General features: G+C 33.7%; 1 protein-coding gene across 4 annotated transcripts; it reads right to left on the bottom strand.

The window, feature by feature from the left end:
• Window positions 1–327: 327 nt before the first annotated feature.
• LOC128549136 (uncharacterized) lies at window positions 328–16,920 on the bottom strand. Of its 4 annotated transcripts, none has more exons than XM_053525473.1 (10): window positions 16,842–16,896; window positions 10,978–11,067; window positions 9,280–9,932; window positions 8,735–8,839; window positions 7,992–8,384; window positions 7,507–7,740; window positions 6,867–6,991; window positions 4,983–5,082; window positions 2,219–2,311; window positions 328–1,597 (listed from the first exon to the last, which is right to left on the bottom strand). In XM_053525473.1, the coding sequence occupies exons 3-10, from the start codon at window positions 9,926–9,928 to the stop codon at window positions 585–587; spliced, it is 2,712 nt and encodes a 903-aa protein (XP_053381448.1). In that variant the 5' UTR covers window positions 9,929–9,932; window positions 10,978–11,067; window positions 16,842–16,896; the 3' UTR covers window positions 328–584. The 4 variants fall into 4 exon arrangements, 3 of the variants coding, with proteins under 3 accessions (XP_053381448.1, XP_053381449.1, XP_053381450.1); XR_008367480.1 differs by having other exon boundaries at window positions 1,460–1,597; window positions 6,859–6,991; window positions 16,842–16,893; XM_053525474.1 differs by lacking the exon at window positions 10,978–11,067 and having other exon boundaries at window positions 16,842–16,920.
• Window positions 16,921–25,091: the final 8,171 nt, after the last annotated feature.

Raw genomic sequence — 25,091 nt, 5'->3', positions numbered from 1 at the left:
AAGGAAACGGCACTGAAGCAATCGGAAAAGAAGATAGAACTTTATATTAATGTTTTTGCTTAAAAATAAGAGAAAATGCATTACCATGGAAACACAAGCCCCACGGCATACACAATTTAAGCTTATCTAAGCTTAATTTATTTGCATGTACTAATGCAGAAATCAGCAACACAGTCTTCCATTATTAAGTCTTAATTGGATAAAAGTAGAGATTTGTTCGATATTGATATTTTTCTTCTTTAAACATGAAATACCTTTTGAGGGTTGTGTTCTTCAAACTTGTATACATTTTTAATTTGAAGAGACATAGACAAACAAACATGAGACTTAACGCAGATGAAACATTTAATTACAGAAGTATAATTAACTGCTACAGTAAAAAGAATTTTCATCTTCCCTGGTTAAAATGATCCTTTATTCTTGAATAAGTATTTGTAATATATTGATAAATGGTTACCAAGGCAAAATGTTCATCATATCAACTACTTTCACGTTTGAGATTTTTAACATTTACCTATTTAGCATTCCTTTGTCTACTAATAAAAGTTGAAATATAAATCATTGTACGTTTCATGTTTATAAATCTAATCAGAATGCTGAATCCCCCTTAAATCTTTTTCAATGTAATGTAACATCCGGAGAGAAGTTCGAACCTCATTTTGAACCTCAGCCCAAGGTAACCTAAAAAAAGTTTCAAATGGGTTTTCAACCATATCTGTAATTTTAGCAACCATCCGTTTTCTTTCCTCAGCACTAATTGTTTCTAATAGGATGTTGTTTGTAGGCCAAAAGAAATTTGACACGAAACTGTTTTCCACGAATTGTAACAATGTGCAGAGACATTCCATGAGGCATGACAAATAATTTTCTCTTTCATTCCACATTTTTGTTGGAAGCCTTTCCATTGTGTAAAATAAGCTCATGCAAAATGCTTCATCAGTAAATACTGTGTTTTCATTCAAGAGATTACGCATTGCAAAGAGACAATTCCACTGCAAATCATTTAAATGTTCAATTAAGTACCTCTCTTGCAATTTTGAAGTGAAACGCCATAGAAAAGGACTGTATTCAGACTGTACTTGCTCGAGCGTGCACTTGTGTTGCATCAAATGTAGTTTTGTTTCTCTCGAAAAACTTCCATTTCGCTGAAGTAAACGTTCCTGGGCATATGCAGGCCATTCTATACTTTGAAGAAATTCTAAGTAATTCACATAAATTAAACTAGGTCCCACTCTGTTATATTTACCGATGAAACTATTTCCTGCAAATTCAGGTTTTATTATATAACCTGTAGCTTCTATTTCGTTAATATCTTTTGAGATCCCAGACTGAAAATCCAAGGCAACTTCAAGTAATTCTGTATTTATCGATTCACGTGGAAATGCATTCGATTTGAATACTACATGAATACTGTTTGTAAATTCAGCCATGCTTAATACTTTGGAACGGGTTTTCCTTAGCATGTCAATTTCCATTTCATTCAATGCCTCACACAGATGAAATGATAGGTCTGTGTGCTTTGGTGTTTTCTTTACACAATGAAAGAAAGGCAAAGGAACTTTCGGCAGAAGTAATGGTGGAATCCTCAAATTAATTCCTGGAATATTAAGTAAACAAATTCAACGCAATCAAAATCTATTCACACAATATCATGTATGGATTTGCCACATGAATGCATATTAAAATAGCAAGGAGGTATAATATGGCAACAGGAATACTACTTTTAGGCAACGAATATCTAACTATACTGATTTCTGAAATAGATGTATCTGTAGCCACCCTTGCCAACTGACAGCCAATATACTCTCAATATACCGTATTTTAACTACATTAAGTATAACAATTAGTTCATAAATGGAAATGTTAACCCTTACCCTGCAAAATAGCTATTATAATAATGAACTTGTTCATCTTTAAATTTGGGCAGTACCATTACCAAAAAGATACTGACTGAATTGCGAACAGTGCAGATCATAATCAGAGTGCATGAATATTCAGGCTGAAAATGATGTACACTGGTCGCAAAGGCAGAATCAATCGTGTCCAGCGTGGTAAGAGTTAATTACAAATACGACATATAAATATAATTGTACATATTTCGAAAGCTGAAAGCTATTGTCGGCTGACATTTGAAACTATTCGCAGTGGCTGCTCTTTGTTTATGCCTACATTAACGCTTTTAGCATGGGCATATGAGAAGAAACCGACGTTGTTTTACCTTGCAGTGTTTGTTGTCCTATAGGATGGGTATACTCTTCTGATTGGCTATAGCGGCTATCTATATCAGTCAGCATAGATTCAGACCAAATATCTGCAAGAAGGCGAAGATATGGTAAACAGAAATTAATCCAGTCAAATAAGATTGTTCCTTCTACAGAAGGAATTATTATTTCTTGGTTTATGCAAAGGTTTTTTTTTTTTGATGAATTTGCACATTATTTTGCAAATGCAATACCATGCATATAACTCAGAAATACAGAAATCAATCCTTAAAATGCAAATGAAAGAAACTTTTTAAATCCAATTGATCTATTTTGTTTTGTCTCTCGACATCCAATGTATTTAAAACAGATTTTCCTGAATGTCTGGTCTTGACTTTGGCCTGTTTAAAGGAAACTATCTAACTAAAAGATCTGTGGTCAAACTAATAACTTTCTTTCGAAAGCAAAGAATTATTTCCATTTCCCTAATTTTACTGTTTTCTGTTCAATAAAACTCATGGCTTTACATTTGGTTAAACCGTCGGTTTTAATACATCATGTGTTTTATTTAATTGTGAAGTTTTGTCCAATTTCAACAGCAAATGTATTTTAATGGTTGTTTATAAATGTTTACGCGTAACAAATAAAGTTGAATTATTGAATAATTTACTTCAGTATACTTAAAGAGGCTGATAAAACTGAAATAAATGTTTCGTGTTATCTCATTTCCGTTAATTCAAACGGTATTGGCTTATTCATAAAAATAATACGAAACACGTGGAAGCTTGATAAAGCCTTATGAGATTATAAATTGCTACTGACTAACATACATGTGTTTAAATATCAAGACGATTTAATTTCTTTTGCTAGGGAGCCAAACAACGTCAACGTCATAATGACCCTTGATCGCTCACCTGAGTAATATGAGCTGTATGTATCAAATGCCAAACTGATGCTAAAATATTAAAAAAGTAGGTCAGTAGGTAACATTCGTGGTCACTGAAAGTCACTTTTAAGAACAGCGTGCAAACCTGTACATGTCACCCAAATTTCAAGGCTGTATCGTAGAAACAAGAGAGTAGGTCGGTGCGGAGTCACTTTTCACCCTAGGGGCATAATTTGAACAATCTTGTTAGAAATCAACTAGGCAATGATACATACTAAATATCAAAGGACTAAGCCTTGAACTTTCAGAAAAGAAGATATTTAATCTAATTCCTATATAAGTCTTTATAAAATCTGGAACACCCTGGGTGGGACTTCTTTTCAACTAAGGGGCATAATTTTGAATAATCTTGATAGAGGACCACTAGGCAATGCAACATACCAAATATCAAAAGCCTAGGCCTTTCGGTTTCAGCAAGAAGATTTTAAAGTGTTTCCAATATAAGTATATATAAAACTATGGACCCCCGGGGAAAGGCCTCTTTTCACCCCAGGATAATAATTCAAACAACCTTGGTAGAAGACTATAAGGCAATGCTGCATACAAAACATCAAATGCCTAGGCCTTGTGGTTTCAGACAAGAAGATTTTTATAGTGTTTTCCTATACAAGTCTATATAGATTTTGTGGCCTGGGCCTGGGCAGGGCAATATTTGACCCTACGGAGATAAATTGAAGAATCTTGGTCAAGGACATATAGATGATGTTACATACCAAAAATCAAAGCCCTAGGCCCTGCGGTTTTAGACAAGAAGATTTTCAAAGATTTTACCTACATAATTCTAAATTAATCATGTGACACCCGGGGCGGTGCCATATCTAACCATTCGGAGATATTTTGAACAAATTTGGTAGAGGACTATTTGATAATGTTACACACCAAATATCAAAGCCCTAGGCCCTGTTGTTTTTGACAAGAACATTTTCAAAGTTGTTCCCTATATAAATCTATATAAACCATGTGACCCCCGGGGCGGGGCCTTATTTAACCCTTGTGGGATAATTTGAACAATCTTAGTAGAGGACCACTAGATGATGTTACATACAAAATATCAAAGCCCTAAGCCTTGTGGTTATGGACAAGAAGATTTTAAAAGTTTTTCCTATATAAGTCTGTGCTAACCATATGACCCCAAGGGCGGGGCCATATTTGATTTTTAGAGGATAATTTAACCCTAGTGGGATAATTTGAACTAACTTGATGTCACATAACAAATATCATATATATAGCCCTAGCTACTGTGGTTTTGGACAAGAAGATTTTTAAAGTTTTTCCTTTCGATTGCCACGTCAACCAGTGTTCTGCATGGATTTCAATTCTTTGGGCAATTTTGATAGGGGCACTCAAGGATAGTTTCTGTGAAGTTTAGTGTAAATCTGCCCAGTGGTTTTGAAGAAGCAGATTTTTAAAAATTTACATTATAGCCATATAGGGAAAATAAACCCCGCCCCGTGGCTGCCATGTTTTTTTTCCGAAACAGAATGGCCTAGGCAATTCTGGTAGAAAATCACCTAAAATTTATTCTACAAAATATTTTTGCAATCCGGCTAACAGCTTCTTACAAGAAGATTTTCAAAGATGGCAACCAGAGTTCTGCATGGAATTTTTTTTTTTTTTTGGCAATTTTGAAAGGGAGCCACCCAAGGATCATTCCTGTGACGTTTGGTGTAAATATGCCGAGTGGTTCTGAATACAAATTGTTGACGCATGACGCACAAAAGACATCGAGCGGCCACAAAAGCTCACCTTGAGCCTTTGGCTCAAGTGAGGTAAAAGCTCACGATGTGAATACAAGCTCTTCTTTATCATGCATGTACAAGTCAAGCAGATATTACCTGGTTCATCTGTAAACGTTGTTTTAGAACGTTTGTCAAGTATGTAAGAAACATCGGAACCATAGGTGAAACTATCGCCGGCCTCGTATGACCCCAACTCCTGTAAAGATATAAACATAAATATTCAAAAGGTAGCCGAAGTAAATGTTATGTGTAAAGGTATTTTCAAATTAAGCGTTGTTCTTATTGCTCCGAAGGTGGGCATATTAAAACCGCACTGTCCGTGCGTGCGTGCGTCCGTGAAAATTCTTGTCTTTGTTGTTATTCTGCCATCCATTAAGCGATTTTGAAATAACTTAGCATAAATGTTCACTATAATGAACGATTAGTTACGCGTAAGACCCAAACCCTTAGCTTCAAGGTCATGGTCCCGCTTAGAAGTCAAAGATTAACAGGGTCTGTTTCGTGTCCGGTCCATAACTCTGCCATCTTTGAAGGGATCTTAAAAAAACTTGGCATAAATATTAACCATAAGGAGACAACGTGTCACGCAAAAGACAAAGACCTCTAGCTCCAAGGTCAAAGTAACACTTAGAAATAAAGTGTTATCATGGTCTGTTTCGTTTCCGGTCCATACCTCTGCCACTGATGAAGGGATTTTGAAATTACTCGGATAAATATTCCCCATAAGGAGACAGCGTGTCATGTGCAAGACACAAAGTCCTAGCTCTTAATTCAAGGTCAAACTAACTTAGAGGTTTAAAGTTAACATGATCTATTTCTTGTCTGGTCAACAACTCTGCCATAAATCAAGGTATTTTGAAATTACATGGCATAAATGTTCCCTATACTGAGATAACGTGTCATGCTGAAGACCCAGACCCCTAGCTTCAAGGTCAATGTCACACTTAGGAGTCAAATGTGTTTCTTGTCTGGTCCATAATTGTGTCATTTATCAAGGGATTTGAAAATGATTTGACACAATTATTAACCACATTGAGAATGTGTGTCACGCTTTTGACTTGGGTGTCTGGGGTCAAGATCAAGGTCACTAAATGATGTGTAATTTTTTGTTGTGTAGACAACTTTAGCATTCTTGACCACGCTTCGGGGTCACCAATTGTGACGTCTCTTGTTATTCTTAATTCAAATATTCCGTTTAGTACATTGTACATAAGTCGTATTAAACATCCGTTCGTAGTAGGTATTTAAAGTTAATAACATATGATAAGGTACATGTAAAAACCTTTATTTTCTTATAATATAATTCATACGCTTTACAAGTCTACTCTATGGAGAAACTGTGATATGAAAATTGTTTTATTATGGCATTTGTTAGTGGTTGTCATCAGCAATAAGGTGTGTGTGTGTGTGTGTGTGTGTGTGTGCGCGCGCGTGTGTGTGTTTGTGTGATATATTTTTTATTGTTGTTGTTGTATAAATAAAGGATATTTGTTTGTTTTTCGTGAATATGGAATATATCTCACCGAGATGTGAGAATATTTTAAATATTTTCACGAGTGAAAATGTGAAAATTTTCTCACTTCGAGGTGAGATATATTCCATATTCACGAAAACAAACAAATTTTCTTTTTATTTTATGCTCAATTACGTTGAGATGTGCATAGACACATAGAACATAAAGTTCCATTTTGTTTTATTTTTTGCTGCATAACTTTATGAAATTCTCTTTAAGTAAAATAATTTGTCTCGGGAAATATACTATAAAGAACAAAGTGCAACTTCAATTTTCATCCTGTTTTAAGCAAATAATTTAAAATTCATACACAATGTAATAAGGAGGCGGAGCTGTATCTCTCAAAGTGTGAAAATATAGATTTCATATTTTCACAGTGTGAGTGATGAGATATGAAAATATTTAACTGATAGAATACAATATTTCATTAGTTAGTATAAAATAAACAGACGTAATTACATTTGTACCTCTCTGTGATGCCCCCAGGACGTTGGTACTCCGCTGTCTGCCGATAATGTAGTTGCTAGTGTCATCATTGACTTAATATTTCGTAGATTTGTAAACAGTTCATTAACTTCTGACTCAAACGTATCTGTAAATGTTATAATGTGGAAAGTATGTTTCAGCCGACAATTTATTTGTTTTTTAAAAGAATCATAAATGTAATTTATTTACGTGGTTTAATTGGCTAATAAATATACCCACGTAATAGAGCTAACGTATATTAGAGAAACTGTAACATACCCCAAGACAGATATGTTTTTCAAATAATAGGCGTTAATATTTAGTTTATTCAACAATAATTTTTTTTTTATCATTACTAGTATTATGGTTAGATATATAGCGGTAAATTCCAAGAAAGATACAAACAATGTATATAAAAGTGTTTAAACGATTCAGTTCTCAGGCAAGATGACCACCCTTAAATAACTCTTGCTTTTGTTTTAGTAATTGATCCAATAACGTACATGCCTGAACTGTTACTTTTTGAATAAAACCCTCTGTTTACAAAATATCGAAGTCGAGGCATATAAGAAGACTTATTGACATGCAAATCTTTATTTTAAACCTGTATAATAGCCTTTCGATTATTTTAGTATTTATTACCTATTTTCTGTACGGCTTCACTGAATTCGTGCAAATCAATAGAGGCTGTCACTGTTACTTGGCTGCCAACTACGTTCGAAATAGTCTGCGAAAAATCCTCGAATTTTTGTGTTTCTCCGCCTTCGACCATTTCCCATATTCGAGAAAGTCCATGGACGGTTTTGCACCGTATTGGAACTATTATTGAACTTTTGTATTTCACTGGGCTGTCATTTTCGCCGTCCTCCTCTGCGTCTGAAATAAACCAAATCTTATTAAGCCTTTTTGTGCATAATTCGTAGAGAACATAATTATTTGGCTAAGAAAAATAGACGTACCGTGAATTAGGCAGAAATGATATGAAACAGAAACCTTTTATATCACCTTAATCAACGTTGTCTCTCATGTAACTGACGTATCGAATGCTGGATATAAATACAAGGTACATCCACCTGTTTGCTCAAAGCAGTGTAAATGTATCTGCATAATACAAAATATGTACTCACACAATCGTGCTCGGAGTGATCTCAGACTACTGGGGACTATACTGCAACTGAATTTGCAAGAAATGTTAAGACTTGTCATAACTGCTTCTGAAAGTTTGTCTAAACGCTGGGCGATACGAGGACTTTCAATGTACTCCAGTATACCACGCAGGCCTTTGTACGTGTTACATCGTACCCATATAAAAACACAGGACTGTTTCGCATAAAGTATGTCGTTGTCTCCATCGCACTTCATGTCTTGAAGAATCTGCTTCACTGCCTCCTTTATTGCCCGAATATCCTTTGATCCAAATGTTTTCTTTTTTGCTTTATTTATAACATCTATGACAATTTCTTCTATAAGATTTGTTACCTCCTCATCTATTCCCTCTACACATATCTTTGTACCAATTACTGTGTTAATGATAACAATAAAAAGGCATTCAAGTACTAAAAATCTTAGAACGGATATTAACATTTAGACCAAGAAGAAGCCCAAAAGAATTACTTTGATTTATATTACAAAAGTAACGTAATATTAACTAACTGAGTCAACAGACAATCAAAGATATATATATAAGAATATATATACGATTTATAAAAATGGTTATGGAGGTAGGATTATTAAGTCATTAAACGCTAGACTAACGAAATGCCTTTTAATGGCTACATTAGATAGCAGGCTTACTCGGATTTATAAAACAGTAACGCTACGTATATGAGCATACATATCTATTAAAGGGAAAACATATTGTAAATTTTACTTTGTATGATTTTGGTACAAATTCCATCTTTCTGTATAAACGTTTCCAGTTTCTTTTGTAATTCTGCAAGCATATGTGTATTCCTTGAAATGTCATCCTTCAGCTCTGTAAAACGAATACAGTACACAATAAGTGTTTATATCTATTTTCTGCAAACATTTGTACTGCATGAAACGATGTCAATATTTAATTATAGCTAATTAAATTCACGTTGAGAACGCCTCTTTCGAACGCTAGTAAAGAAGTCATTAGAAAAAGTAGCAAATAATTAATATATTGTTAAAACATTCTAAGTACTCAATTGCAAATAAGTATATGTATCATTGCAACTGCCAACTGATCTCATGTAATTTGTCATGCATATGGAGTACGTTTTATACCGTTTTGAAGTGTTCAGTAGCATGCACATCTTATTAAAACTGTCAAAATTTCTAAACGTGTACACTTTTGTTAAACATTGACCATTTAGAGATAAAATCTTGCACTAAAGCCTCTTAGTTCGACACCAATTTTAAACAAATCAAACTGAAACTCTTATGTTCTACCTGCTCCAACTTCGTGTACAGTAGAGACGATTGTTTCCGTGTTCTTTTTCGATTCCTCTTCGATCTTTTTAAAATTGTCCAGTACTTCTTGAAACAGTTCTTCTTTTTCTTTGATCTCGTGAAGTTGTTCTAACGTCGATTTGACATCAAGGGGTCCATGTTTGCAGTCATTGAAAAGGTGTTTTGTTTGTGTCAAAATATATTTGTTGCCCAGTCCGGATGTCAAGGAACTTATTGCATTTTCGAGCAGAAGTAAATAGTCTTGATAGCTAGATGAATCTAGTTCTGCGTTTGATGTGTGTGAAAGATCATTTCTCAATATCTGGATTTGCCTGATCTCGAGTTTTTCGCTTGGTGACAGCGATGTACCAAATACATGCAACGTGACAAAAACAAGCAATCCAATATCCCACTGTTGAAAATTAGTCTTACCGGTTGGAGGAAACAACTTCAGACACTGTGGCCGTGACAAATATTTGCGTTTCTTTATGTTACTCTCATAATTTTGCAAAAGGGTGTCCAGATTACCACCATGTTGCGAAATGTAGGATGTAAGTTCCCTGGCAAATACCTCCCGGATAACAAGTGTTCCTCCTTTTGTTAGAAGAAGTACAATTCGAAGATACTTTTCATTGTCTCCGGAAGCCATGGATCTGAAAGATAACACACAAGAGCTGTGTGTTGACAGCGTGCTCGACTATTCGAAGAACTGATGAAAGTATTAGGTCAAAATTTTACAAGTGATATTCAGAAAAAAAAAAGAAAAATAGATAAGACAAACACTTGTATTTGTGGATTTGGATAAGTCCTGCACTATATGACAATGTAAAACCATGATGGTAAGCAAGCGTTCAAAGTTTCAAAGTCATATGACAAACAGGTTACGCAAAATATGGAATTGTATGAAATATTTAACTGATTTCCATGTCCAAAAAGGGCCAGAATTCAGAAAATAGTTGACAAAATAATTGAAGGAGTTATATAATCCTGCCTACAGATAGAGACCATGACGATAAACAAGGGTTTAAAGTTTTAAAGCGGCATGTCAAATGGTTTTGACAAAACGTTGACTTGTACAAAAACTGAACCCTTTTCTACGTCCAAAAAGGGCAATAATTCAGCAAAATAGTTAACAGAGTTATGTACTATTGTCTAAAGGAAGAAAATTATACAATTATTAACACGTTTAAAAGCCACATGTCAAATAGTTTTGACAAAAAATGATCTTGTACGAAAACTGAAAAAACATGCAAGTCTAAAACGGGCCATAATTCAGCCAAAATAGTTGACAGAGTTATGTAATCCTGCCTAACGATGGAGACCATGACGATAAACAAGTGTTTAAATATTTGAAGGCACATGTCATATTGTTTTGACAAACCATGTACTTGTGCGAAAACTGAGCCAATGTCCAAGTCCAAGAAGGGCTTTAATTCAGTCAAAATAGTTGACAGAGTTATGTACTCCTGTCTACAGATGGAGATCATGACGATAAACAAGAGTTTAAAGTTTCAAAGACACATGTAAAATTGGTTTGACAAAACATGGACTTGTACGAAATCTGAACAAGTATCAAAGTCCAAAAAGGGCCATAATTTAACCAAAATACTTGACAGCATTATGTAATCATGCCTACAGGTAGAAACTGTTATAATTACAAGAGTTCTAAGTTTGTAGTAAATATCTTTGATGGTTTACCATATTATAAAAGCTTTAACCAACGCCGACGTCGACGCAGGGATGAGTAGTATAGCTCCCAATATTCTTCAAATAGTCGAGGCAGTCGAGCTAAATAAAAAATAGTAAGCTTTTTATAGCAGAAGGTATTGTATAGATTATAAAGCATTAAAATTATACAGCATATATATTATGCTAGGATTTAATAAGACATATACATATATTATGCAATGATTTTATAAGATATAAATGATAAGCACAGAACTCAACCAAGAAGATAAAAGTAGACTTAGTTTGACTGAGTCTGTCCATGAGCGGTATTAAAATGTGCAACATCTTGATTAAAATTATACCTAACAATTAACTGGAAGAAGTTAAGTACCGTAAGAACTGATTTCATAATTAAATTGGCATTCATTAATCTTCGCTAATATTTTCGGGCGTTTCGTTATTTTACGTGATCTTTGTATCCTGAAAATGTGTAAACGATACAGCTAACAAATGGCACGGTAGCGTATTGATAAGCTCTCAACACGTTGCCATGGGTTTGAATTGAGTTCAGGCCATTTTTTTTTATTCATTGCTATGTAATTGTATCGATAATGAAAATTCTTGAATAAAAATGATGCATTATTAATTTTGATGCAACTGAACCTTCTGGCAGGGCCTCAGGACGATTCTGTTTATTATTCGTACATGTATGTGTAAGCCATTAAAAAGTGTGCATGTTCTATATTTGATGGAGCGTTTTAAACATATTAGGTCATATTTCATCTATCAGAGTCGAGGAAAAGTCTAAGTGTATGTAGTTTTTCTTTCAGCCTTTGATCACTGTTTTTATGTTAGCTTCAGTATATAGGTTAATTCATAGTTGTTCTCCATGAATCTTTTTGGGTAGATATCACCTCTACATTTAAATTGAAACATCAAAAAACACATTACATTTTCTTTGTGTAAATGATCTTTTAGCTGATGTATCATTGCTATCAATATAAATTTACCAGTACATTTAGACAAGGTTTATCAAAACCAGTTCTTATTTGACTGAAACGAGAATGAAAAAAATGTTAAAATTTTAAATTGGTTAAAACTGGTTACGAAAAAAGTATCATCGAACGAGTATTCTTTTTATTTTCTATTTAATCTGCTCCAGTGAACATAATATAAACATCTTTCATATTTCAAGCCCGATTGAATTACACTAAGCGTACGCTGGAAAGCGACATCGAAATACGTGCCAAATGTCAAGTGTTTGTAATTTAAATGTCAAAATATTTCATCAAAATTTAATGTTTTACTGGTGCAAAGGAAACAATATTAAATTAAATAATGATTCGTTTTCTGTTCATAAAATAAATATTAGTTATCGACTTAAGACATATCTTATCTAACAATATTAACATAAAACATAAATCTTCAAGAAGATGTAATCACACATTTGCACTCATTGCTTTACTCGACTAAAAATCATGAATGATTATTGACACGCCAGAAATATCTGAATACCTGAAAACGTTAAGTGGGTAAGTTGGGTCTTGAGACATCATAAAGTTTCTTGGAAAACTGATGTAGTAAACAATTTATCTTATGTTTTATCTTCAAAGCTAAAAGGCTAAACGGACTTTGAAGGTAGATAGGGGACAGAAACGTCTACTATGCACACACCCCAGACTTTATTTTATAAGTACCAAATTGTTTGGCAGTGTCAGAATAATTTGTATATTTGATATATTGGTAACACATAAGCACTTGACTCCCTTTTCATGGTGCCATTGCTATAACTATTGCTGACTTGTTGTTTTCAATAGGATATGGGTTCATTATGTTGATACTAGGTGGATCCCAGCATCACACAATATGTTATATACAACAGTTAAAGGGAACCAGATATTTGATAGAGCAAGTGCTCGTTGTAAAACGGTATGTTAAAATTCGGACAACCAGAAACAAGTTCTAAATAGCACGTCTGCTAGTGTATAAATAGATAGATAGATGACAGAGAGCTCATTCAGTATCCAGCGATCGAAGAAGACACATCGAGGATTCAACTAATAATTTATCCCAGTACCTTGATAAGGAAGTTATTGCAACAACACTGTAAGGGCGGATAAATTATTAAAAAGAAAACGTTTGAAGTTCATAGACTAAGGAAGAGTTGCAGAATTTCAACAAGGTTTTGGAAAGCTGAGACAGAGACTCAGAGTTTGGTAATCTACTGAGATAGTAAGAGAGTTCCAGCTTATAGACGGTTCTCAGCGTTATTGGCGAAGTACAGCCAAGGCATCGGGATTATACCTTTACAGTAGTTAAATGCTACAAGTGATAGCATAAAGTCACTGAGCATCTAGGAATCAAGGCATTTATATACAGTTGCAAATTTAATTAAGAGGACAGAGGCCGAGCATCTATGCGATAGGACTCGTATGTTGATTCAAAGACATTGTCTGACAGAAACTTCAACAAAAAGACCAGTCAAGTATAGAGCCTCCAGCCTTCATGAGCTTAAGCTTATTATTTCTAACTTAAGGTTGTTAGTTTGAAACATTTAGTGATTTGCCTGATCCCTGAAATCATTTAGCTCCCAACAGAAATCATTTACGAATCATTGGTAGACGAATCATTTAGGCAAGGTAGCCAGAGGAAAATACTATATATGAGATATTTGGTCTCACAAGCTATACGTTTTAACAAAGGACATTCTATTTCGTTTGTAAGCTAGTCTAAGACATAGTCACCTTAGGGATAGGACCCATTTCATTGTTCAAGATACTAAAAGCGTAGGGACATCCCTGGGTCATATAATCGTATCATGACAGGCAGGACTAACCCTTTCAAAATAAAGATCTGTTCTTATGAAAAAACTCTTTTAAACTATTTGTTCTATAGTTCTAGTTTATTTACTTTGTGTTGCTTCATAACCTGTTATTTATCAAATGGAAAACAAGTGACAAAAGCTGGTTATTGACTATGTAATTTTTAAAAATGACATTTTATTACACTCTGATTCTGAAGCAATTTGTTTCATTTAACTACAATGCTCTTAAGTCTCTTGATACAGTTTGGGTTCTTGACAAAGACAGGTCATGCCTTCTTTATAGCACTTAATACCTAATTTAATTGATATTCAAATTTTATTCATTACGATTGATGCATAATTTCCTTTTATGCTTCTCTTTTAATGTTCAAGTTTATCTAGGAATATTCCACCACATAGAACAATTTAGACTTTTTCTTTTTCTATTTTCCCTCAACACTCGACCCTTTTACCTACCCCTAACCCCCCACCGCAACTCCCCCTACCTTTTTTCTGTATTATGCATATAATTAAAATGTACTCTTATTGGATTTTTGAAGAAACCCGTCCACAATATTTTTCCGTTACAAATTCTTTTTGTTGACGGGCCTATTTGTGATGCATGGTTCTAAGCCTGTGTTTCCGAGAAATCGACCTTTACCTTTTATCTTTTGTCTATACAATTTGAAATATTACAACTATTTTGTACATTCTGTCAAGGTTTTAATGTTTCAGAATGACTACAATTATAGTCGTCTTCATTTCATATCTATCAAGTTGTCAAGTTATACATGTTTGTCATATCTTGGTTTGCTATCATATCATTAAAAAGTTACAGTTTTGGTAACCTGGTGAAGGCTTTTTAGACTTAAAGATCTTACTAAATACATGGATATTTTCTCTTGTTTGATAGTTTTCGTTTAGCAACAGAAGTTCTGTCTTGTAACAATGAGCAGTTAACCTGATAACTGATCATGGCCTCTGTACCAGTACTAATCAGTTCTTTACAAGTATGTGCTAGGTTCTCCATATAAAACAGATGACTTCAGACACAATGTTTTTTACCAAATCATCATGGAGAACAAAGGCCTCACCCGCATATCTGACTCAAGATCCTATGATTGATTGATCTGCGTTCTTCCTTTTGAGCTAACTGAGTTGGTTATGTATATTTCATTATAACGCTAATATTTCTGAAATTCAGAAAATACTTTTTTTATAAAACTTGCTTTTCACTCACAGGAATGACTGTACATATCAGTTTTGTGATTGTATGACTGAAGAGTGTGATCATATTGTGCGTTTTATTGAATTTTCATCTAAAATTGTTACATGGAATGTGTAATATATATTTTAATCAATTTCTGAGTTAACAGAAGAAAGAAAACTATCTTACGATTTACCTCAAACAGTATAGATAAATCAGAATGTTAATAATTGTGGCTTCGATTTCTTCTTACATATCTTAAAAACAATGATAATTGTCCTGCTAAACAATTTGGTAGCTATAAAAAAAGTCTAAGGGTCGATGGGAGGTGCATGGTAGACGTTTCCGGCCCCTAGACGACTAAGAAGATTATGACTTTAGAACAGTAATACAATCCTGAAATGACAGCGATGAACATTTAGATATCATACTAGCGAGTATGTGAGAAAAGAAAAATCATCATTGTTTTGAAAAGTGCCCACAGTATACTGTAAGTCGTTTAAATATTCGATCAAAAAGAGATATATAATATATTGAAAGAGTTGAAGGAAGGTTACAATTATGACAACTTAAATTTCTATATGATAGCTACATGTAGGTGTAATATCACATGATGATATAGCGAAACTAAAATAGGGAAGGTTTATCTTCATTTCATAAAATGATTTTTTTCCACTTTGTAAACCATACAATTTTATCAGTCTATTCGATAAAGATTTTAAACTTTGTCAGAGCATCATTTCCCTTATTGTCTGTTCCTGCATTATACAATTTGTCATCGCTTTTCTGTCAAAGCCTGATAAAATCCTTAATTGGCAGTTATCCAATGACCTCGTTCTTGATTTCTAACTTAAAGCAATTTAGTAAAGGCGTTTTAAGTACATATACTTTCGTCTTTATCGAACAGACTGATAAAGTTGTATGGTTTACAAAGTGGATAAATTCATTTTATGGTATGAAAATAAATCTTCCCTATTTTAGTTTCGCTATATCATCATGCGATATAACACCTACATATAGCTACTATATAGAAATTTAAGTTGTCATAATTGTAACCTTCCTTCAACTCTTTCAATATATATTTTCAAGGTTTGTTTAATTAAACGTAATTGTTGGTACATGCTCTACGGGACAGCACCATTTACCAGAAGGTTTGAACCTCTGTATGCAGCCCGTCTGGGCGTACCATGTAAGGCTTAAAGCACTGGTATTCGCAATGGAGGTAAAATATCCTTATGGGGAAGGGTGCGGTCATGATATTTTGTTAAAATTAGGCTGTTATGATGTTTATTAGTATTATTGTCGTTATAATTACTGTTATTATTATTATTATTATTATTATTATTATGTACAACGCAACTGAATATGTCATTGTATAGAAATAGGCGTTTAATCAAATCATTCAGTTTTAGTTTCAGTTCAGTTTCGTGTGCATTTGCATGCAAAACTATTTTTGGCAAAATAACCTTGAAACATATGCCCTTATACAATTGCGCATTCCTACTTATTTATTTCCGTTATGTTTTATCTCATTTAAGATAAAGTACAATACGCTTTATTTAGGTTGTCGGTTAGAGCAGATCAAATAAACTTTATCAACTTTATGTTTTGGTGCGTCTTTGTCCTAAGTCACCTGTTTTATTCCAGCTTACTTTTTAATTTAGATACCGAACCCTACAATTTCTATAACTTGCATACGTATATGGAATTTTTATTTAAATATATGTCACATATTCTAATAGAATTATAGGTTAGTTCTACCTTTTTACTAACGATTATATTACTATACATTAACGAAAGTTTAGAGTCACTTATTTTGCCCAGTACAATTTATACCATTTATTGAAAAATCATATCTATTATTTAAATTAAGATAAAACTTACCTGCCTATTTTATGTGATCATCTTTATTGATGGCAATGGCGGTAGGCCGTTCAACTGCGCATGTCAGAAATCACTTATCAGGGAGACGATCGATATGTTTGTATAAAGGTTGAAGATCACTAAATCAAGCTGTTCGTTATTTGATATAAAATATAAATATATTTACTTGATAACGTTATTTCAACAAATGCTAGAAAAGAAAGAACTACGCTGGTTCAAACAGGTAACTTTGCAAACAGCTTTAAAATTACTAAGGAACACAAAAACACTCATAAATACATTATGGGTTTTTGTTGCCATTTTTCTTCCCTCATAATGTTTTGCGATAGTTTTTGAATTCTAGATGTTTTAGTGTATTTTCAAAGATGGAATGAAGTCGTAAAATTAGCGATTTATATGAAAGCCTGATTTGATTTTGATTGAAGTTGTAAAAGTTTATCAACAGCACATAGTTCTAAGCGTAGACTAAATATCAAAATTGTATGTTCAGTATTTTTAAACTACTGGCAAAAATGGGATTGCTGTTTGGTTCAGTGTAGATACATGCCAGACTTGTTTGATAACAGAATAATTATTTGATGAAATAAGCAAAACCTAATTCAAATTAAATTTAAAAATAAGGAAGAATGGACGTGGGGTATCAAAGTTATCTGCCGATAGTTGCTATTTTACTTATCCAATTTGACACCTTTAGAATAAAGTACGACGATGTTATAAGCTGGCACTTTTACACCACAACACTGAGATTTGTGCTACCCTTCAAAAAATGTTAATACGTGGTTTGTAGACTATGCAAGTTGTCAGATTTGAAATTACCTACTACTTAAAACAGTTACTTACGTTTTCAAAGCGTAAGTAAGTTTGGTTTTTCTAAAAATGGTTATTATTTTTGGTTCGCATTTCGTCGTATTTCAGGCAAATTAAAACAGCTGTGATAATTTTAAGGGTAAGCTTTGATGGGGAGATCAGCCCCCACTGTGTGAACATTGAAACCTTAAAAAGGCGTATCAGCAAATGTGACAAGCCATGACAAAATGGTCCCAAATGACATTTTTATGGAAACTGAGTTTTTCACACATTCTGAATTGTAGATGTGTCCTTAACATAAATTCAAAATTTTAGACCTGCATGTTTAAAAATAATAAAATTACAGCATTTTGTTTTACAATAACTCTCTATCGCAAACTTGCACTTTTTGTTTAATAATAATGACAAATACTAAAATCATGCTCTTTTAGCATATATTTTAATGTCATATTTTGCCATCAATATCAAAAGTATTCAACATGATTAGCACAGTTGATAATACCTACTTGCTATAAATATGCTATTTCATATAAAAAATTTGTCATAATTCAAGTTTCCATAGCAACAAAATACGACAATTGCTTTAAATGTCAAATCAACAGACATTTCAGCCTACTTTGATGCAAAAAATAAAAAATAAATAAATAAATAAATAAAAAAATAAATACAATGTAAATTAATGTATAACAAGAATTTGTGTTTTTTTTCTGATTTATATTCATCTCAAAAATACAGTGCATTCGCGATGCTACGAATCGCAATTTAACGAAATACCGGTATACTACGAAAACGTGTTGTGGTCCCGGCTGCTTTCCTTCTTATTTCTATGTAACAAAGTCACGGTTTTACGAAAATGCGATTTTACGAAAAATGCGCTCCTACGAATGTATTGTTATGCCCTTAAAGCCTGTTTTTAATTTGTTTTAGTTGCGATTTTACGAATGTATCGTAGTTTTCACACCTTCCATAACGGCGTGAAAATGCTTTAGAGTGGAAAGTGTCACAATCATTTAGCTGGGCGTAAACAGTGATTAAAGTGTGAAAACTTAGTAATTAAATTCGAAACACATATGCTATACACTGTGCAGAAGTTAGTGGATATTTTTTTCTCGTATAACTATCCGATCGGATGGCATACAAGTCACACTTGCTTCGATATCTATACGTCTCAAACAATCACTGCATAAAGAAAATAAAACAATATTTACGTCCTGATCGTCTGTATATTGTCGTTCTATTATACCAAACAATTGGTAAAGGGTAGCTGAGGGTATCGGAATATGCAATTGCGATGTTTCCTCGTGCAACAATGTACCCTGTATATGTTTTATATACAGTGAATAAAAAGGGAAGAAAAAAACAACCCGTTCTACTTTCTACATACGATCTGAGTTCAGATTCGAATAAGATTTGTAGTAAACCCAGATGTACATATAAAATTGGTATACATGTACTTTGATACGAAAATCACATGTTTAAATATCACGGGTTACGTATATAGATATTAAGGTGCTATATAGCGAAATTTCCTATGCTACGCTCGAACGAAAATGCGATATTACGAAAAAATCGGACGAAAAATACAAAAAAAAAAATGTATCTAAAAGCAATTCCTTAAATATCTAATATTTCTAATGCGTCATTCAACTTCAAATGTAAGATGCATTGCTCAATGACAGTGTCAATTGAACATTAAAAGTATCAGTAATGATTCTATAACATTACACTGTTTACATAATTAAAATTTAGTCATATTACTCTGATATGAAAGCAGAGATACCTAATACTCAAGTTCTGTGTCCATGGCAACAACATTCTTTTAAATAAAGAATTCATTTTAACATCTATTTCCATCATTTTACATCAATTTTCTAGTAAAAGTATCACTTCAAAAATATTCTTCCTGGAGGGTAGCTTTTTTCAACTTATATATTTGCATAAAATATGTCTTGCTATAACGTATTGAAATGCCAATAATCAAGTTAAACACCATTTGGCGGTAACAGCAATCACTATTTAACCAATTATTAGGGCCACACCAAACTGAAATGTTATCCGATTTTTTTCTGAAAAAAATTGAGGCGGCGAGCGAAAAAATAATTTAAATATTTGTTTTGGTTTTTGAAAAAATCAGGAGCGAGCGAAGAGCGAAGAAATATTATATATTAATATTTGTCTTCATTTGGCTCTCAACTGACTAATAAAAGCCTTAACATAGAATGTACAGCCCTTTTACATTAAAAAAAAATCCCCAGGGATTGTGTGTGTTCGGGTTTAACGTCTTTTACAATAATTTTTCAGTCATATAAACGACGGTGTCTACTTGTAGCAGTGGGCACAATGCCCAACTTTATAGTGCTGCCTCACTGGAATATCACGCCGTATACACGTGGCATGATACCCCACCCAGTCACATTATACTGACACCGAGCTGACCAGTCCTAGTACTATCCCCTTAATGCTGAGCACCAAGCGAGGAAGCTGCTAGTACCATTTTTTACGTCTTTGGTATGACGCGGCCGGGGATCGAACCCACGACCTCCCGCACTCGAAGCGGACGCTCTACCACAAGGCTACTGAGGCGGTCCCCAGGGATTGAGAAAATCTTACCTGCAGACGTACAACAATGCGAACTCGTGAAAAAGGTAATAACATTGGTATAGAGTACAGTGTAATCAAATAATGTTTGCTTTTGAAAATTCTGTTAGAAAATATGTAATAAACAACAATGCATAACCTTTAACTATACTTATCACATAGATATGTGACTTGAATATTTACTGCTATGAAAATGTAGCATTTTTAGCTGACTACAAATATTTTGATAAGTCAAATACTAGTATCTCTGTAAGTGTTACTAGATCTATTAAAGCTTTTGATTTGAAACTTGAATAGTTATTAACTGTCAAAGTCTACACCAGGAGAAACAATCCCCTTAACTCTGAATTTAGACAGAGTTATGCCCCTTTTTAACTTAGATTTTTTGGTTTATGTTTTTACATATTGACCAATAGCTCAGTTACTTTCGAAGCTTCTGACTGTTATACCCCTTTTATTGGCAAAGCTCTAATTCAGAAAAGTCGAGAATGCTGTCTTATGGACAGCTCATTTTCTAAATTTAAACTATCTTAACATATTAAATTTGTTGAAACAAAGTCTCAATTAAGGTCTGAAATGGCGATTAACGTGCATTAACATTAGTCTACTCGATGATTGGAAAATTTGAAAATCGAAACTCGTCTGAAAACAACCCATGATGTAAATTCCTTATCCCACCCACTTTCGTATACAAATGCTGGTCATTTGGACAGGAAAAACAGAAAACAGACAAGTGACATGCATCAATACGTATTTACCCTTACCAAAATAATGTAGATTGATAATATAATAAAAAATTAGTATGTTTTTCTTCATCCAATTTTCAATGAAATAAATCGATTTTTGTAGCAACTTAATTTGATAAACATTTGAAGAAAATGGCGTAACTGTATAAAGGGGAAATAACTTTAATGCAACTAAATATAAGTGTTATGATATATTATAGACGATGCGTGCGTAGTATGTATTTATTTTGATTAAAATCCATTTTAAAAACAATCTGGGACAGGAATTATAACCATTTGTACACTTCTACTTCCGTAAAAAGTAGCGCACCAAAAAAATGTTGCCTTGATTTTTTTCAATGGGGCGAGCGCAAGCCGAAAAAAAATATTTTTTTCCTTTGTGTGTTTCTGAAAATATACGAGCGGCAAATCCGATGAACAACTTTTTAATTTGGTGAGGCCTAGAACATAGAATGTATATCCAAAAAAGGTAAAATACGTATTTGTTTGTAACAATAAACACGCAGATCTAATTCTTATCATTGACAAATACTCAATGTTACAAATGTATCCGTGTATACATTATTTGACCTTGCTCATTTTATAAAGGAAGTCGGCAGTTTTTATCAAGGTAATTGTATTCAGTCACATACTTCCAAGTGATTCTTGTATTCATATTTGTTTTCAAAATGGCTACCAGTTTAAAATATATATATTATGGATGTACTATAATAATGACACTATTTATATAATAGTACGAATTTATTTAGTTTGGATGTACTTTCCTTAATCTATTTTTCAATGATGTAATATATAACCGTAATTTGACATGTTCAAAAGATATCAATTTAAATTGATGTTAATATATATAAGTAGCTTTAACATTAGGGCCCAGGTGCGAAGGTACAGGTACTTGTATGCTGAAAAAGGAGATTAAATAATGACACGATAGCTGCATGCAATATCATCATGTGAATATTGACTGGATATTTTTTCTAGTGATGAAGTGACTCAACAGTTCTGTCTGTCATTCCTTGAGGAAGAAATTGTTTACAAAGGATATAAATGCAATTTTGTGAGAGAATAGAGATTGTAAGCTTTGTATCTAGAATCACGCGATCTGCAGCGGAAGTATTGCGCGACCTAAGGAGCGCAATATATATTAAGAAAGAACGTGTTCTTTAGTCAGAGTAAAATGGGTTATTGAACATTTTACTGCGATTCGCATTGAAATAACGTCAGAAATGACGTCAAGCACCCGATATGAAATTTTAACGTCAGTATGGAAAAAGTTGATGTTTAAGATTTGTACCAGTGATTTCATTATTGTGGATTTTATGCATGCACGACGTTTGTATATTCACTTGCAAACTGAAACTAAGGGTTTTTGCAAATGTTATATCATGAATGAAACTCTGAAAATACAGAAAACAGTCCTTCTTTTTCCATTTAAACACGTATCAAGTGCGATTTCACAGTTTGTTTGCCATCACGAAATATGTTAAAATAAGTTTATATAAAATTTCTGGCCAAGACTGCGAAGACTGCATAGATTATTATTAAACTTTCACACTAAACCTTTTTGGTCAGAAACAAGAGTATTGTCACTTTACCTATTGTATTGCTGTCTGTTTCATAAAATGGTGACGCAAAGATTTGTTTTGTACATCATTTCATGACGTCATTTTCTTTTGTTCCCAATAATCTACAGTGCAATTGGTACATGAAATATAGTCACATTTCAACAGGTTTTAACAATCGTGAATATATAATGTTTTATCAGCACAAGTAGTGGAATATATCGAATTTAAGTCACGTGATCTCATTCCACCAATCAAATATCTTGCAACAGGTGAAGTAGGAATCACGGTACCTTAATGGATATATATATATACTAGTTATTTCACGGGTGGTTGGCGAACAGTAAAAATCTCTTTTTCGAGTTAGTGATCATGACTTTAGAACAGCTGCAGAAGGACGATATGTTAAGGATTGCAGTAACTATATTGAGATCCTTAGGTGAACTGCACTTCCTTCAAATCTTCGAGACTTTGGATGCAGCTTTGAAAGAATTTAATATACATCCTTCCAAACTTTTAGGTACAAAACGGCGCCAAAGCAAACAGTTATCAATAAAAGTTTTTTAATAGAGATTGTGTAGACATATTCCCAACGGAAACAATTGTAAATGTATGATGGTTGATTTAGAACATTTCATTTTATCTTTTATGTTAGAGCACACATGGCTCGCATTTAAAGTAAACGACACATAAAGGAGTTGGAAAACTGTAAATGATGTATTAAGCCCTTTAATTCGGCATAGATCGAAAACTAGACCTAAAATCTAACAGGACTAGCAAGGTTCCTAGAACAAAGTCTCCACAATAGAAAAAAAGACATGCAGAAGTATATATTAATTGATGTGTAGTCGATAGATATATTTACAAGATACCTTGACGCAGAATAACAAGTTATATATGACAAATCAAACACATAAAATTACGTAGTTGGACACCGCATTGGAACAGTCGGTGACAAAATCGCCACTGGTGTGCGTAAATTGTGCGTGAACAATCTCTTTTTATCCCGACCATTTTCAAATTGTTACTGGATAGTGTAAAGAAAAGTTAATCACGCCAGATGATTGTGTTTTTTTTTTTGTAGGGTTTCACGTCGGACCGACACAATTATAGGTCATCTGGCGAATTTCCAGCTTTGCAGCAGGAGGAAGACCCCAGGTGCACCCTCCGTGCATTACTTCATCACGACCGGGCACCTGAGTACAACCACCGACCTTCCATAGGTCAGCTGAATGGCTTTCTCACATGAAGAATTCAACTCCCCGAGTGAGGCTTGAACCCACATTGGTGAGGGGCAAGTGATTCAAAGTCAGCGACCTTAACAATTCGGTCCCAGAGCTTTCTTCCGCCCGATGAATCTCTTATGCCCATACTGTGAAAAGGAAACCTTAAAAAGCAATATGCGTGTTTTTGCTGACACAGTAGCGTTTGTTTTGTTTGTACTAAGTAAAGACACCTTGTAATTATTATTTCAAATATCTATCTTGGACTTCGGTAGACTTTTTCACTGTACTAGAGATTTGATCAAACCTTATTGTACTATTTTATCACGATGGCTTTTTATTAATTATTCATGACTAATGAAATCTATGATAAGATCACGTAGAAGCTTAAAATTCAACCAAGCAAAATACTAGCAGATGGTTTGATGGAGTCAGTTCATGCAAGGTAATGGAAAATGCAACATCCCTAAGCCACTAACACCGGCTTCCGCGGAATGCTATTACGTAGATATTGAATGGACTCCGTGATCCTAAAGATCCCGAAAATATAACAACTCTGGACCCAAGTAACACGTAATTGTTACAGAAGCCCCTTTTACGTAAGAAGAAAAACCTCACAAACCGTATACATATACTCAATGCCTTTACACAAGACAGAGCTACAAGTGATAAACTTTGATACTGTGAAAGTTCCGACGTAACATGCCAGAAGACAAGTACATACACAGTTTAGTCAAAGAGGTCTTTTAGGTCTGCTTATCATGAACTGTTCTGGCTCAATGAATGACAAACATTCCGTTTGTCTCAAAATGGTCGGGTCATTACCAATTTCAACAAAAAACTTTAATTTTTAATCATAACGAATACAACTGAAAATGTAGAATAGATCATACTCTTTTTTTTCTACTTAAGAAATGAAATTGTACACATAATTTGATTGTTTAATCTTAAGAAGTCATGTTCTCGAGTTACATTAGGAAGTAATAATAATGGTGTTAATATAAGATTCTTTCACTGGTTGTAGGTGCAGATGGGAATATCCGGCCTCGAGGGTAACTGTTTAGGCGGTAACGAGGCTCCCTGCCGAGTTACCGCATAAACAGCTACCTGAGAGCCGGATATTTCCATCTGAACCTATAACCAGTGACAGAATCTTTTTCTTGCATACCGATATCAAGAAATAATAATAAAAATAAAATCAATCGAACGGCTTTCTTTTTAGAACTATTTCTTATGGCAGTGTATTTAAACAAAGCGCGGGAAACCAACGTCCGTAAACAGGAAAGACGTCATAACGTTTCAAAACAAACAACAATG

Source organism: Mercenaria mercenaria, chromosome 15 (genome assembly GCF_021730395.1).
Source record: "Mercenaria mercenaria strain notata chromosome 15, MADL_Memer_1, whole genome shotgun sequence".
Lineage (NCBI taxonomy): Eukaryota > Metazoa > Mollusca > Bivalvia > Venerida > Veneridae > Mercenaria > Mercenaria mercenaria.
Note: the sequence above shows the minus strand (reverse complement) of the source record. Positions and strands in the feature narration are given on the sequence as shown.

Coding starts and splice junctions, on each gene's coding strand:
- LOC128549136 (XM_053525474.1), bottom strand. CDS start 9,928: ATGGCTTCCGGAGACAATGAAAAGTATCTTCGAATTGTACTTCTTCTA. Junction 8,840..9,279: donor TGTACACGAAGTTGGAGCAG/GTAGAACATAAG, acceptor TTCGTTTTACAG/AGCTGAAGGATGACATTTCA. Junction 2,312..4,982: donor AACGTTTACAGATGAACCAG/GTAATATCTGCT, acceptor GCCTTCTTGCAG/ATATTTGGTCTGAATCTATG.